The sequence below is a fragment of the Hippocampus comes genome, unplaced genomic scaffold (assembly GCF_001891065.2).
Source record: "Hippocampus comes isolate QL1 unplaced genomic scaffold, H_comes_QL1_v1.1 scaffold86, whole genome shotgun sequence".
NCBI lineage: Eukaryota > Metazoa > Chordata > Actinopteri > Syngnathiformes > Syngnathidae > Hippocampus > Hippocampus comes.
This window is the reverse complement of record NW_017805882.1, coordinates 5,387,510-5,404,587: the sequence shown is the minus strand read 5'-3', so window position 1 is coordinate 5,404,587 and position 17,078 is coordinate 5,387,510. Positions and strand designations below refer to the sequence as shown.

The following is a 17,078-nucleotide window of genomic DNA, read 5'->3' as shown; positions in this document are numbered from 1 at the left end:
GTGTGTGTGTGTGTGTGTGTGTGTGTGTGTGTGTGTGTGTTCATATGCTTGCACATGTGCGATCAGGTCGATCGTGGGAGGTAGGTGCTCCAAAAGTCGATCTTTGGGCAAAAAAGTGTGTGCGTGTGTGTGTGCATGCGTGTGTGTGTGCGGCTCTTTGCAGTAACACAAACAAAAAATTTGGCTCTTAGTCTCTGACTGGTTGGCCACCCCTGGTCCAGAGTGTATCCCGCCTCTTGGCCAAAGTCAGCTCGGATAGGCTCCAGGTCACCCGTCATCCTAATTAGGGCAAGCGGCATCGAGAATGCATGGATAGAATAGTTATGGTGCTGTACTACTTTATTTCTCAACTTCATTTCATTCCCCGTCATCAAAGGTCATATTCCTGTAATACATTTTCAAACCTCAATCTTGCATTCTTATTGTTATCGTTTCTTTTATTTGGACAAGCCCTCTTGATGATCTTGCATTTATGGTGAGCAGTTGATCTGACATGTCACCCACTCATTCAGTTATTTGAGACCTGACATCTGAGTCATGCCAAGGCCTTCCTGGAGAGGAGACGACCGCCACACATGGCTTCTTTTCGACAGGCACAAAACCCTTTCAAAGCCACTTCGATCAATTATGTATACAGTATTAAGCTTCCATCCATTGATTTTCTATACCACCAACAGAAAAAAATGATTTGTCTGCCTACAGAAAATGTTGATGATCGCCATAAGTTCATTGAAATAAGAATAGGAATAAGAAAACCTTGTCTCACAATGGAGAAATTCCCAATTTACAGTAGCACAATTATGAAAGGGAGAGGGTAGAAGACAAAAAGTATATAAATAAATAGAAATATAAAATAGAAATACAAGCATATTAAAAATGGGTGAGTGGGGGTGAGTTCAGGTTTATTTATATTATATATTGAAATCAAATATTGAAGACAGGAATTATATTTACAAATAATGCTGTCGCTATGTAGCTTTAACATTCTTCCATACATTTTCTCTATGGTACTGCAGGTCCTCATTCAGATTCATCTCGTCTGATTGCCAGCAAATCATCATTAACGCTCACATTCGCACCTTTGGGCGAATTGGAGTCTTCAGTTAACATGATGTATGTTTCGAGAATGAGGGAGTGAGCTGGAGAACATGGAATAAAGCCACACAAGCACGGACGCGAACATGTTAACTTCACCCAAGAAGGTCGCAGCCGAGATTCAAACCCAAGACCTCAGAACTGCGGGGCGAAATGCAACCCATCCCACTTTGCTCCCCATATGACCTCAAAATCTGTCAGGTGGATTTTATGTTGCACACTGAATGGAACTAAACAAAGACAATAAGAAACTTCTGGGAGCAAAATAAAAAATTTGATTCAGGACTATTTTAGGCCTAACAGAAACCAGTGGTGCACCATCACTCCTCTGCCCTTGAATAGACGAGCTTCCATTCAAAATTCATCAAACTGCTAACCCCCTCCTAAAAAATGTTTGACAGAACAGAACTGTGCTGTCACCAAGCCATGCCAAAGAAATGAATTACGCTGATGACTACAGTACAACAAATCCCAGCATTGCGAGCAGCATCGGAACAATCTGATTACACGATCGAAAGTGCTACAAAATGATATCGTGTCATTCTGCATAACTTGTTCTTTTTGGCTGAATGTCTATCTAACTTCCTGCTCCTGTTGGCTTTGGCACAGCGCCATCGGCCCTCAGTCTGTATGTCATTCAAAAGACCTTATTAGGTGACCCACGAGTGAGAACTGTAGTTTTTCTGTGACATAAATATGGATAACGTAAACGTCAAACAGTTGCACCGTATGAAACCAATATGGTGAATACAATGAACCAAATGAAGTTATTGCGATAGCTGTATCAACAACACAATATTTCGGCAGTCGTTTCCCCATTTTGCTGTGTGTCTTGGCCAAATGATATGCCAGTGTACTGCTTCCTCTTTTTTCGATCAATTTTTTGGGATCTGTTTTTATGAATGCTTCATTTATTTTAATATTTGACATCTTTAATGTCTACTCTTGGGACCACTGGCAACACCAGTTGTCTGTAAACACTTGCCTTTGGGAACAGTGGATGTCTAATTCAATTTTCTGCAATCAAACGTTGTATGGGAATAACAAGAGGTCCAATCAGTGGCTGGAGAAATGCCAGTTTGCTGTTTGAGGATTATAGAAGTGCCCCTGAGCAAGGTGCCGGACTGCCTAACAGCCAAACTGCAAAAAGGTTTGTTGTGAGCGGCCACTGACATTGCGTCCATTATTGAATAGCCACTTTGTTCTAGTATTCTCAAGCGATGCGCAAAGTGTCAAATTGAATTTGTCCTTGCGAGACTAATCAAGGGTTGATGTTGTTCTCCCATGTGTAGATACACAAGGGGGCTGCCAATGGTTTGCGATAGTACACACTCCCAGTGCTGCTTTGTCCAGTACTTTTCCACTCACCGAGCCACGCGTCTGCACGTGAGTGCAAGTATGTGTGTGCAGGGGGTGAAGTTTGGGACGAGAGTGCCTCTGCGGGGAGAACAAAAATAGTTTACTATATGTTGAAGGGGAGGGGGTCCCTAAAACTGCAAATACAAAGTGCTGTTAAGTGTCAGACACAGTAGAGGTTACACAGGATCAGCAACATGAGCAGCAAAAAAAAAAAAAAAACCCATCCATTAAAATGACTTTCACTGGTAATATTAGGGAGTGCCATTGCATGCCTTTTTCTTAGGTAGATCTGGGGTGACGCATGGCTTTGTTCATTGCAGCGCCACTTCTCAGAACTTCATAAATGTGTGACGCCACACATCTACATACTGCGCCAATGATATTCTTGTCTATTCAGACAAAACCTTGGGAAAATATAAAGACACGTGTTCACTTCGGCTTCTTTGAAATGTGTCGTCAACCTTTTTTTCCTTTGGAAATACGGACTGATTCAACTATTTGAGTGTTCATGACCAGGAATGATGATCACATTCCAAATCACACCAGACAAGCTCTTTCTTACGGCTGTGTAAAGTAATAGGATATTGTGTGTTAATTGAACACTACTCATTGCTAGGCTTATGCGAACTAAGCCCGATACAGATCAAAGAATGCTTGAAGTATAACAGGAATGTGCATGTGTCCTGTGTGGGCATATGGGGTTTGAGTACCATCATTCAGTAATTGCATGAGGCTTGCAATAATTACATCGCCCTTGGTGTCAGTTCAACCAAAATGGTATATTTTGATGCAGAGATGCAGATTATTTAGCAAACCACAATTTGAAAGTAAACTTGTGTCACATACACTGCATGTATATTTTTTCATGAGGAGGCTGACAAACTGGGAGGCAGGCGTTCGTCACTCACAGTGATGTCACATAACCATTCACACTCATCTTCAAACAAACCATGACAATATATAAACTCTACAAACACACACGCACGCACGTATGCACGCACGCGCGCACACACACACACGCACACGCACACAAAACAGGTTCTTCTCGACGACTTACTGACATCTTGTGGAATGCATGCTCCATTACAACTGGTACATGAAAAAAAAAGTGTACTGTATACTGTGTTCACATTTCTTTTTTTGTCCTTTATGCTTTACAGAGCTGCCTTTTCATTTTTGTATCGTAATGAGATGGTTTCCAGTACAAACTGCAGAAGCATAAATGTTACTTGCAATCAATCTTCCTCATACACTAAGGTCTAATTTACAATTCAGAAAAAACACACAATTTTTACTATTTTTTTTTAAATCGTTGATGGAAGTTATATATATATTTTTTGCCCTGATTCTGAATCTGACCTTGTTTTTTTTTCTCGAGTGCATCATATTTTTATAACAATACAGTTTTTCTCAATCACTTTTTTGCATTTATACTGTAATAATCTGTTTCTTGTATTTGTGTGTTCGGCGGCTGGGTTAGTTGAGTCGCGGGTGACGTCATAGATAGGGGACGAGCCAGGTTGGGGAAATATTGGCTCCGGCATAGACGCGGTGTTTTTGTTTTATACAAGTTCCCTTGCACACAACAGACACTTTCCCTGTAAAATAACAATAGTTAGATACAAGAACAAGCGAAAAGCTGCATTGTCACGTTTATCTTAATGTAGTTTTCCTCCCTTACCTTATTGGAAGCAATCAAATCAAAATGTTCCCATACAGGGGAGGATCGCCTTTTTCGCGCAGGTTCCATTGCAAGCAACGGACAAGGCTCGAAAAAAGATTGGACTAGTTGCACTGTTGCGCACAAGTGTAACAAGTACAGGAGCCCGAAAGCCGAAATCCATAAAATGTGAGATAACAGGCGATCGCCATTGCGTTTTGCAACCTATTTATACCGTAGTCTGTACTGTGTTTGCAATGCGCGCCAAACGTCGGACCACTCACAAAGAGCTAAAGTGATTCAGCCGGCCGGCGAGGCTTCACACGTCATAATTTCCGTGTTTTGCCGAATGACGCGCGCCTTGATACAAGCTTCGTGGAAACGCCCCTCCCATTACTCGACACAAACTTCGGAGCCTCGGCCCATTTCGTCCCATCACTACCTTTCTCAGAATCCTTTGGTAATCTTTCAAAAGGGAAAAATATGTGTGTCACTGAACATGTCAGTGACATCAAAACGACAAGTGCTTGTATTATTGTTTATGATTAAGACAGTCACATTACTTAAGTCATGTTGTCAATATACGTAACAGTGTACTCTGGAGGGATGTTCTGAAGGAAACTATCGCTTCGATCTTGATGACAAATTCAGTCGTCTGAATCAAAATTACACCTTCGTGTATGTGTAGGATTGATTGCAGGAGAGTGGACGAGATTCGTGTTTCACTTTTATGGATAAGACTGTTATTGACAAAGCATCTCACTTTCGCACAGAAAGTGTGAAACCCACAAACCCTTGGGTCTACTTTATTTTTCCGTTTCGTTACGGGCTTTAATGGCTGTTGCTCATACGCCATACGTGTGTCGGTGCGTGTGGAGGCGCGCGTGTGCGGTAACGGGTCGATCACGGGACGTTGGTTGATCGAAAAGTAGATTTTTCGGCCCAAAAAAAGGTTGGGCGCCTCGATTTACATTTTTGTTTCGATATAGCTACAATGTACTGCATTAATCGCGGACTGATCTATAAAACAAAGCATTTTGAAAGGAGAGTGGACGAGATTCGTGTTTCACTTTTATGGATAAGACTGTTATTGACAAAGCATCTCACTTTCGCACAGAAAGTGTGAAACCCACAAACCCTTGGGTCTACTTTATTTTTCCGTTTCGTTACGGGCTTTAATGGCTGTTGCTCATACGCCATACGTGTGTCGGTGCGTGTGGAGGCGCGCGTGTGCGGTAACGGGTCGATCACGGGACGTTGGTTGATCGAAAAGTAGACTTTTCGGCCCAAAAAAAGGTTGGGCGTCTCGATTTACATGATTTTTGTTTCGATATAGCTACAATACGTACTGCATTAATCGCGGACAGATGTATAAAACAAAGCATTTTGACCGCTTTGCACGTGCGGGTTCCATGGTGTAATGGTTAGCACTCTGGACTCTGAATCCAGCGATCCGAGTTCAAATCTCGGTGGAACCTGGGTTTATGTTTTCTTGTTTTAAATCTTGGTGGAATGTGCAGATGCTTGTTCTTCGTCCATTGTTTTGAATTCAACACCTATTTTTTTTTCACAATACGTCATTTACACACCCTGCCGCTTTGTTGACACTTTCCACTTTGCAGCCACATAGCTGAATCAAGAGAGTTGGAACCGCACCCTCAAGTCCCCCTGAATCTTAAATATTTTTTCCTACTTAGACCTTTTAGACAATTGGACGCTTACAACTGTGTGGGACCGGCTCATTTTATGTTTCAACATGACTGTGCCCCAAAGCATTTAGCTAGGTTAAAAAAAAAGCAGGTTGACTTTCAGTGTTTCATAGAATCTTGTAGAAGTCTCATATGAGCTTTTTTTCCACACCTCATTTTGGAATTGGGACGTTGTGTAAAATGTAAATAAAAACAATATAATAATTTCGGAATAATTTATAACCTATATTAATTTAAATGCTAAAGAAACAGTGCTGCCACACCAGAAAGAAGTTAAACATTACTTTATAAAATGTCATGTTTCATATTTTAACATTTTAAGGTTGACGTTTTAAAGCTTTAGCTCTGTCAGAAATTTGTGGAGCTCCAGTTAATCGCTCCAGCATTTTATTTGCTATTCTAAAAAATTATAAATAATTTACTCAGCCCCCTTATTTATCAGTCCAGCCACCCGAAAAAAAAAAAAATCCTGGTGTCCCTGGATTTGACAGACGCTTCAAAGCAGTGCTTTTATGGAACTCTAGGTCTGAGTTTCAAGTACGTATTTAAGCATCAATGTCAAAATGCAAATCGTGACGAGTTTGTCAAAAAAGTGGCCATCACAGGTAATTTCACTCAGACTGTGCAACATGATGGAGAATAACTAATTGGAAATACTGTAGTCTAATATCCATGAAAATTGTTCTTCCATGTTCAGAATTTAAGCCTTGTTTCAATATATTAAAAAAATGGTGCAACTTTCTGTAGAATCAACATCAGATTTCCAAGCTGATTGCAGAAGTGATCGTTTGGAAAAGAACATTGGCTTGATATATTAAATAACTGATTGGATAATCTGATCCTAAAATGTTTGAATATTGTCTTGTCTTTTCTTTTTCAATGAGCAGTAATGTTCACAATAATTGTGATTATTCATTTTGATAAATTGAACTACCACTAACGGCAATTGCCACGGCACAGGGCTCACCAACGACAGGTTTTTCTGAGTTTAGTCATGTGACATCACAAGCTGAGGCATGATTGGGCGTAACCTGAGCCCTGAGCAACTGTGATGTCAGCTACTGGCAAAATGGCCGCTTCGCTGAGATGAACAAAATTGGATGAATTTTAGTGTGAAATTCACTTTCTAGTATTTCTACAAGCGCAATAATCAGAATGACGGTTTTGTTACAGCTGTAGCGATTGTGAAAATGAATTGTACTCAAGTTGAATTGTACTCTACTGTTAAGACTAGTGGTCCGGAATTGTACATACTGGGAAACGCCAAACGCGAACTAATGAATCGCATCTGTGAGGTGGTGTCATCATGGTTTCAGGAACACAAATGGGGCAGCACGTGAAATAACATTACTCACAGGCATATATTCTTTATCCTCTATGAAATATTACGACCAGTAATCTAACTGCAGATTCTTGAGTCCCCTTCCAGTAGTTGAACGCTTTTTTTTTTTGTCTGAATGACAAGTGTTGAACCACCACCCATCCCCCAAGTTGTGTATCCCAGAAGGAGCTGCAATGAAGTATTGATGCACAAACTGTTAAAGGGACACATATGAGTGGGCTCAACATTGGCACTTATGTAATAGGGTCTGAATGTAAAAATGATGTCAACACTAAAAGTCACGCCCCTAAAAGAATCTGTCGTAATTTAACCCTTGAGTGGTGTTCATGGGTCGAGTGGCCTCGCTAGAGTTTTTGGTTTTTCAAAACAACACAATAATTTTCTGTAAAATACCCAATAGGTGTTTATGTCATCCCAAATCCAAGTCATATAAATGGCAAACGAGGTTAATGTTTGCCCTTTACCTTTGTTAGATCCCGTTTAAGAATTCATGTACAACTTTAAAAAAATAAAAAAAAAATCAAAATCAGTGATAATCAAGTGGAGTGTGTGGAAAAACAGATTTACAAATGAAGAAAGATCTTTCACATCTCTATATTTGTATTCATTTAAACGACATATAACTCATTGAGGTCAGTATACAGAAGACAAACTGAACACACTTCAGAAAGGAAACCAGACTCAACACATCATTGAATTATTTGCCGGTTTACACCAGCCGATACCAAACATGAGTTTCACTCTCTGTTGCATATGTGTTTCTTACACTTGCTGCAGGTTATGTTGAGTATTCCTGTCCAACTTGTGTCAAGAGACTTCACAGCACTTCTTTTTGTTTCTGCTGGCCATAACCTAGAATGAAAAAAAACAACAAAAAAAAACAACAAAACTGAACTGTTACTAACACCTCTTTCTTGCAAGACATAAATGGAAGAACTTTACCACAACAGCATCACACACATAAAGTACTTCAGGCTCAGCAAACGGTGGTCAGGTGGATGGGGCGCACCTGAATCTGCAAACTTAATTTTTGTCCTGTGCTGTCTTGAATTGTGTTTAAACTACGGCTGGAGGGAAGGGAGTTTCCCTCCAGCAGGCGCACCCGTTCCACATTTCCTTATCATGCTTGGCCATGTGTTTAAGGACTGCCAAGATCATGTCTCGTTGTCGGATTATTGACCTCGCTCGCTGGTGAGCTTATTTTCAAGACCTTTCGATATATTCATAGTCACCCCCGTTTGTTCGTAGATTCTAGTTTGTAAGTATTTATTATTTACTATTTGATTCTTTTCATGTCATTGGATTTTTGACAGTTCCATTTGCGTATATTCTATGTTCTATTGAACCTTGCTTCTGCAAGCACATTTTGTTTCATAAATTGTTTATTCCTGGCTGCTTGTGACCAGCGATTCCAGTTAATACTTTGTCGGTGCAATTTTCTTTTAATAAACATTTTTGTAATCGCACCTTGTCTAATCCTGCATACGGTATTTGGAATCCTAAAACATTATTCGGTTCGGTGTGAACCGAACAATTTTCCCCACCAGATCGACGTGTCTTCGGATCGTGACCACTGGGTTGCTGGCGCACCTTGACTGGGGAATATTTGCCCACTGCCGCTTGCAAAAGTTGTCAAAATATTTTTGAATACTGTTGTACCTCAGATGAACTCCCGGTTCCGGTGTGAAAAAAAACACACAAAAAAAAGCAAAATGCTGCCGCTCAATTGGTACAATATCAGTGAGACTCATGTGTTTATTCCTTTTATTGACTGGTGACGTACAGGATGTAGACATACAGAGTGTAGTGTGAAACTTGTGGCACAGACACTGAGAAAAAGAAAAGTCCACTTCCATTTCCAAAATGTCCACAATTGTATATTATTCCTGTGATGTCATCCTTTATGCTTACTCTTGGTGATGTATGACTTTGAAAACTTTATGATCACACAATTTGTAAATATGTGAAGGATGAGTTCAGCCGGTAGCGAGGCGCCGAGGGCTTTGTCGAAGGATGATGTCATCCCTTTAATCGACAGGGTGACATTGAATTCCCTTGATTTTGAAGGTGATGCGATGAGTTGTGTTGAATTTGTCGTTGATCAAGTAGATCGGATTAGTGAGTAGAAAAGTAAGGGTTGGAAGCTTTTTGAGGGGAAGGAAGTAGAGTTATAATAGTTTACTTGGAGTACGTCAGGAAATTCCAGGATCAAGTGTAATGTGTGTGTGTGTGTGTGTGTTTTTTTTAAACCTGGCAGGCTAGACAACGGTGTTGCCTACGGTGAGACAAAACCGGGTTAAGTACCAAAGAGGGCTTTTGTTTGTCAGTGGTGATGTTGGAAAAAAAAACTTGTCAGGATGCCGTTTCTAAAGCCAGAAGTAAAATAAACGAATAGATGAAATAAGAAGTTAGATGTTAGACCAAAAAATAAAGAAGTACCGCTGAATTTCAGGATTCTTCCAGGGGGCTATAGCACTGATCGCAAACTCAAGGCCCGGGGGCCAGATCTGGCCCACCACATTATTTCATATGGCCTGCAAAAACAAATTAATCAGGTCAACTCCCATGATGCTTGTTAAAATCTGTCACAAAATTTCAAATCCTCATGTAATAAATAATAATGGTGAGCAATTGCAAGCATTTTCTTGTTACGTTATTACAGTAACTTGAACAACAGTTAAACAAACTTCTGTGCTTGATTTTTTTTTTATTTCAAAACTAGTTATACAGTAAATCTAGACTGTATATGTAATAATTCAACATTTATACGGTTACACACAGTTTTCCTCCGAGGGAAACTGTGACTACAATGAGGCCCGCGAGAAAGATGAATTTGACACCCCTGTTGTACGTTATACCGGGTTCTAGTCACCCTGAAATTTCATGAGTTCTTGATAGTCAACAGTCATTTCATTTCAAAAAATGTCAATCGATTCGAATAATTTAGGCCTTGGAGGTTAGTGATTAGGAACCTGCAACTCCCCCTTCCATCCCAACCTACTGTCGCTGCAATTTCGTGTTAGATTATTCGAATACAATCTAGAAAGCTACAAATGATGAGGTCACAGAGAGATGTGCATAAATCACAGCACCATTTGAAAACTGCATTTTATGTTCACTTCGGCTCTTGTCCGAGCTTTGCATTTGTTTGTTGATCGGAAACAAAATGGGCAATCTCTGTAAAACAATAATAATGGTAGAAGGTTGCAAATACATGCTCATGGCACTGTATTATGCTGCATAGGTATTTAAACTCACCGTCTTTATCAACCACAAAATAATTCATAATCTGGCCACATTCCGAGTTAATGTAAATGTCTTTGTTGAATGAGTGTACTGTGGATGGAAATGGTGAAAGTGATTGTTTGAAGAAATATTTACCAATTACATTGTTTAAACCAGTATGAGAAACAGTGCCGTATTGAAATGATCATTCTTGAACTAAGCCATTCCCTTTTTCTACAATACAGGCAGATTGACTCTTCTCGAAATATATCGTTGCATACTAAAAGTATAATGGTGCAAAAGATTGCTTTTAGTCATAATGTCAAGGAGATAATTTAAACAAAAAACTTTTTAAAAAATAATATTTTCCAGTAATTACACTTCACATTTTTTAGTTTAGGAATTTTCTGCACTATAAGACCCTCCTGATTATAAGGCGCACCTTCAATGAATGGCCTATTTTAAAACTGTTTTTATATATAGGGCGCACTGCATCATAAGGCACATAGAATAGAAGCTACAATTACTGGCTGCGGTCGCGCTGTGCATCCACTAGATAGAGCTACGCTAAAAGGAATACAATACAATACAATACAGCTTTATTGATGTAGATCCTTCACAACTGCTGCAGCTGTAACAATAAGAACTGGTCACAAACATGGACATGAAACATATAAATACAAATGGAATTACCAAACAATAAATGAAAGACAAAAGTTACAAAGACATTTGATTCAACAAAAAGGCACACAAACCTTTTGGACTCACCTCGACAAGGGGCTAAATATCCTTAGAAGTCTTGCTTGCCTCCTATTTCCTTCGTTTAGTCTTAACTATGCTTTTGGTAGTATCTTTATTTCATAATGGCTAATTTTGTTTGAGTGTGTGTTGGTGATTGCACATGTAAATTACTGTCAGGCAGCGAAAGAACCCTTTTAGGTTACAATTGGTGCCTGCTAATAATCACCACGAGATGGCACAGGGACACGAACAGGGAAACAACTCAATGGGGGGATATAAAGAGACTGGAACATCATAAAAAGGTGCATCAGATTACAAAGTGCACCGTCGGCTTTTGAGAAAATTGAATGCTTTTAGGTGCGCCTTATAGTGCGGGAAATACGGTATTATATTGTTTTTAAAGTCCTTTGTCTGATTTCCAGCAAGACGCATATAAACAATCTTAGTTGTGTAAAATCTTGGTGTGTGAATGTTTTTTTTTGGTTTATTTTTGTGCGTTTTGTGTTTCAGGACCAGCCATAACAGAAATCTAGTGGATTGTAGGTCAGTGTCGTGGTGAACCACTCTCAACAAGCTGGTAATTTTAACACGGACTGCATATTGATTTGTCAGGCAAAATGTGGAATGGCTCTCGCTTTGAACTGGCAAGTATAGAGAGACGTCGCAACAATGAGCGAGAAAGAAAAGAGAGAATTTTTAACGACAAACTCAGAACCATTGGTATCGATAAAGAAGGCCTTGAAAAGCAGCTGGATGACAAGAAGAAATGGAAAGATGCCGAAAAACTGGAACAGGACACCTTTGAGGCCCAATTCCTACATGATAGCAAGCAAGCGTACCTTCTTCATGTCAAAGAAGAAAAGGAGAAACAAGCAATGGAGAGGACCAATTTTCTGGAACAGTATGAGCGTGCCATTCAGGAGAGGTTGAACCGGGATGACTCTGAGGAAGCAGTGGAACACATGATGCCTCCTGGAATGGCCGGGGAGGACCCGGACAGTGAAAGCCGCGTATACAGGCAGAAAGAGCAATTGAGAGAGTGGCTGCTCCAGCAACAGACAGAGCAAGCCGTGGAGAAAGAAAGACAGAGAATGGAAAAGTTGGCCGACGACCAATTTAGAGTACATATCGACAATGTAGCTCTGGGACTGGAAAACGCCGAGATGGAGAAGAGGAAAAAAAACGCGGTCGAAATGAACGAGTTCAATCAGGCCATGGCTGAAGAGAGGCAACGGTATGAACGGGAACTCAAAGACGACCCGAGAGAGATACGGCCGAGTCAGGTGGGGGTACCGGGTATTTTTCACAGCTACGACAGGAGGCCACGTCCCGAGAGTTCGCAGCAGATGAAAAAGTTCTGGAACCTTCAAGTTGAGGAGAAAATGATGACCAAGTTGGAGGGCATCCGAGAGAAGCAACAATATGCTCGGTGGTGCTCGAACGCGGCACGTACGGCTCTGATCCTACAGAGGCAGCAGGAACGACAGAAGAAGGAGCTGCGGCAAGAGCTGGACCACAACAACAGCACCACCGCTGAATATGACAGACGCAACAGACCTGACATCAAAAGAGGACGCATCGATGACAGTTTCTTCGCCAAATTTAACACCTGCAGTCGCTGAAAGAACACTTGTGACTTTAAGATGTGTTGACACACTGCAATTGACAATATGTATCATTGTTGGCCATTAATGTTAACAAGCTCAACCTGAACCTTAGTAAAGATGATAAATGTTGTTAACCCTCTGGCCTTGATCAATTGGTACTACCTTTTTACTTTGTTTGTGTTTTTTAACCAACACTACCTGTCATCCATCCATTTTCTAATCTAGTTATCCTCACAAGGCTCACGGGTTTGCTGGAGCCTATTGCAGCCGTCATCAGGCAGTCGGCGGGGTACACCCTGAACAGGTTGTCAGCCAATCGCAGGGCACACAGAGACAAACAACCATTCGCGCTCACAATCACACCTGGAGACAATTTAGAGTGTTCAATCAGCCTGCCATGCATGTTTTTGGAATGGGGGAGGAAACCGGAGTACCCGGAGAAACCCACACAGGCATGGGGGAACATGCAAACTCCCCACAGGAAGGCCGGAGCTGGAATCGAACCCTGCACCTCTGCACTGTGAGGCAGACTTGCTAACCTGTCGACTACCGTGCCGCCCCACGACTTGTCATTTCTTTAAAATTATTTTTTCCCCCCATGTATTCCTTTTCTACACCACTTTGCCTTTTTTATTCGGTTAAGTTTATAATTTTTTTATTTAATTTGATGGAGTGGCACGGTCTTCCCGAATTACAAAAATAAAATTAAATTAAAAATATGTGGGCACCGATATTTTGCCACGGCCCTTTACGACTCAGTCCCGCATATTTGTTTTAATCAGAAAATAGGTGGGCAAGATCGCCTTCCAGTCCGTATGTACAGCAATTTTTATGATGAAATTCTGACTATGGTGGAGTAAAAAAACGAGCACTGGAGAAAGCGACGCATGTACTGTCGCATAGCGTGCCTCACACAGGCTGGGCTGCAAGAACCTGTCAAGTGAGTTGGCTGGATGACTGTCAGATCTATGTGCCGCTGACGCTTTCTCATTGAGGCCACCTTTGTCCTGTCGGGAGGAAATCAATACCTGGATGGCACCGAATTTTTTGAATTCCAATGAAGGGGTTTTCTCTTTTTTTCATCTTATGCAGCTGGCTAAGGTAAAGCCTATCCTCTCCTCTCTCAAACAGTAATTCATGCCCTTGTCACATCTCGGCTGGATTCCTGGAATGCACTTCATTTTCGAGTTAGGCAATCTTCCAAACTGTCTCCAGTTGGTCCAAAATGCTGCTGCTTGACTCTTGACTGGTACTCGTAAGAGGGAGCCCATAACTCCTACTCCGGTGTCCCTTCACTGGCTCCAGATATATTTTGGACTTTTATTTTCAAATCTTTAAATGGTCTCACGCCACCGTACCTCTCGGAGGCCTTTCACCCCTTTGCACCTGCCTCGTGTCTCAGGCCTGCAGACTAGACATTATTAGAGGTGCCGAGGACTAAGCAAAGGCTCCGAGGGGTTTGGGCCTTTTACGTTGCTGGTCCCTCCCTTTGGAATGAATGGTAGACAAGCCCCCTCACTGCCCATCTTTAAAACTCATAAAGCACGTTTTTATTCTTTGGCTTTTGACTCAGCATGAGACTTGGTTTTGGTTTGACTGTTTTTGTGCGTTTTACTGTCTTTGTTACGCATTTTTGTTGTATGACTTATTTCTGCTCAATGTACAGTACTGCATTTTGTGAACAGCGGTGGTTTTTAAGCGCTATATGACTACAGTTGAGTAAATCCAACCACAAACTACAAGTAGTCACATGTTCTACCTCTGCTAATGTGGGTTTTCTTTGGGTACTCTGCCTTCCTCCGATAGGCCTACTGTATTCCAAACAATGTATATTGTGTTTGGGGTTAGAGAAGACTCTAAATCAATGTTTAACAAACTTTATTGAGCTGGGTCGCGGCACCCATTTTACAGGAGAAAAATCTCACAGCACTCCATCAAACAAAAATGAACACTAAAATAATGATCATCTCAGCTCAGTGTACTCACAATTGGTTGACTGAAGCGTGAAATATGGGCCACAACTGTGATAGATGCAGAAAGCCATCGCTGACTCTGTTGCATTCATGGCAACAGGTGATGCAAAGGCTTATTGTAGCTTCTGACGTCTAATGGAAGAGCACTTGAATGTTCTGTGGGCGGGCAACTGGTGAGCACGTCCGCCTCACAGTGCAGAGGTGCAGGGTTCGATTCTCCGGCCTTCCTCTGTGGAGTTTGCATGTTCTCACCGCGCCTGTGTGGGGGTTCTCCGGGTACTTCGGTTTCCTCCCACATTCCAAAAACATGCATAGCAGGTTAATCCATCCATCCATCTTCGAATCAGCTTAACCTCACGGGGGTTGCTGGCGTTGAGGAGCCTATCCCAGATGACTTTGGGCAGTAGGCGGGGTACACCCTGAACTGGTTGCCAGCCAATTGCAGTGGCAGGTATGGAACACTCTAAATTGTCCCTATGTGTCAGTGTGAGAGCAAATGGTTGTGAGTCCATGTGTGCTTGTTTGGGCTCGGCACAAATTGGTGGTGACTCAGATTGGCTGTTCAAAAATGAATGCCGAATCAAAATTTTGGGATTTGCGTGAGAATTAATCATTGTCACCGGTCTTTACCAATGGGCTTGCCTGGGCTGCAGTCAAAGGGTCTGAGAATTCCGCCCGTGCGGCCTTTACCAATGGGCTTGCCTGGGCTGCAGTCAAGGGTCTGAGAATTCCGCCCGTGCAAAAAAAAAAAAAGTTTTTGGGCAAAAGTAACCACTTTGAGTTGATATTTCCTAACCACCTTGAGTTGATTCAGGACTCTCAGATTAATTGATAAATGAAAATGTGAACGGATTTTGGGTGCAAGTCCGAGGGCTAGTGCTCATTACCGGTAATATAAGTATTGTCCGGGCTGTTTGAGATGACCAGCAGTAGTTCAAGATATCTAGTTGGTGGTTACTTGCAGAGGAGTATAGACAGACTAGAAATAACAGCAACAGAAGGACAACAAAATTAGGAAAAACAGAATACTATACCCACTACAATTACTTGCATCACTGATGGCCTGACTTGAGCAGGCAGTATGGGTTCACTTCCCACTCATTGTTGACAGTGCGTGTAGGCGAGCGTGAATGGGTGTCTTTCTCTTTATGTGCATGTGACAACCAGTCCAGGGTGTCCCTTGCCTTTCGCCAAAAGACATCTTGCCCTGCTCATGAACGTATTACAGTGACACCACTGCCTCCACGTAATCCATCAGGCCTAATTAGGGGGCTCTGAGTTTCAAATGTTTCCTGCTGCTCTTCAGTACTCTCGGTCTTTGTACTTTTTGCATATCACTCACATGTTGCTTCCTGTTCCTGGAGACTGTGTGTGCCTGCTTCCAAAGGCAGTAACAGAGCACAGAGAGCTTCCCTGTGAACGGGGAACTCCTCACACACACGGTGGATAATGGTGCAGACAGCGAGCAAACGCTCGTTTAGGTTCTGTGTAGCGGCTTCCACTGATTGACTAGTTGAGGATGACGGTCGATATTTTCCATCAGTCACCTCTTGGAGTTTCTTAGCCTTGCTCTGAAATTCCATTAGGTAAGCTTGGTCCTAGAAAGGAAGTAGAAAAGATGGGTGGAAAACTGTGATTGTGATGCTTTCACCGGTTAAAAAAAGTCGCCTTAGTTGGTGCTCAAGTTCATGCTCATATCATGCTATGATGAAAAAAAAATAAAATAAAATATATATATATACATATATATATATATATATATATATATACCACAAAGACACCGTTGCGCAACAACACATTGGAGCTGAAAGTCAGCAACGTGGTCATCCAACACAAGTGGATTCTCCAGGAATGAGCTCGGGAGAGTGTCGGCTTGTTTGCAGCTGATTAATGACATCGCAACACGATTGGATTTGAATATCAATGGCGCTCTCTTGCGTAAAGTGACGTTTTAATTGCCACATTAGATTAACTGGGCACTCCTGTACATCGGAACAATCGGCTCTGTTGAGGAGACAGTGATTCATAATTGTTAAGCATGCCTGTGTGCTCATACAGTGCATATGAAAAGTTTACACACCCCTATTTTAATGCCGAGATAAATGGTCATTTTTCCATCAATAATAACTTACCGAGAGAGGAACATAACGGAAATAAAAGTCTGCACACCCTCTTGTAACGGAGGCTCTGGCTGGATTCAAAATTCACCAATGACATTCAAATGGGACTGCCCCCATTTAAGGCGCCTCTGGTCAATGCCCCGAAAAAGCGCAGGTGTTCTAGTAGGCTTTTCTTGGCTGCTTTTTTTGGAAGCGTTCATCATCGAATTTTTCCAAGGTGCAAGTGCTTTTTTTGGTGATGACGGCT

The 17,078-nt window shown here is 41.6% G+C and overlaps 2 protein-coding genes and 1 non-coding gene across 4 annotated transcripts in view; 2 read left to right on the top strand and 1 right to left on the bottom strand.

Moving 5' to 3' along the window:
* The first annotated feature begins 5,520 nt into the window (after positions 1-5,520).
* Positions 5,521-5,592, top strand: trnaq-cug (transfer RNA glutamine (anticodon CUG)). The gene has a single exon. It is a non-coding gene; the product is annotated as a tRNA-Gln (tRNA).
* A 3,282-nt stretch (positions 5,593-8,874) lies between these two features.
* Positions 8,875-12,867, top strand: LOC109527247 (RIB43A-like with coiled-coils protein 2). Of its 2 annotated transcripts, none has more exons than XM_019889050.1 (2): positions 8,875-9,232; positions 11,642-12,867. In XM_019889050.1, the coding sequence occupies exon 2, from the start codon at positions 11,749-11,751 to the stop codon at positions 12,751-12,753; it is 1,005 nt and encodes a 334-aa protein (XP_019744609.1). In that variant the 5' UTR covers positions 8,875-9,232; positions 11,642-11,748; the 3' UTR covers positions 12,754-12,867. The 2 variants fall into 2 exon arrangements, with proteins under 2 accessions (XP_019744609.1, XP_019744608.1); XM_019889049.1 differs by lacking the exon at positions 8,875-9,232 and adding an exon at positions 9,240-9,445.
* Positions 12,868-15,420: 2,553 nt separating this feature from the next.
* Positions 15,421-17,078, bottom strand: part of LOC109527267 (coiled-coil domain-containing protein 40-like) — an 18,667-nt gene continuing 17,009 nt past the window's right edge. Inside the window, exon 23 of the mRNA XM_019889070.1 lies at positions 15,421-16,309. Within this exon, the coding sequence (XP_019744629.1) occupies positions 16,046-16,309 (264 nt within the window). The 3' untranslated portion in view covers positions 15,421-16,045. The remainder of the gene's footprint in view (positions 16,310-17,078) is intronic.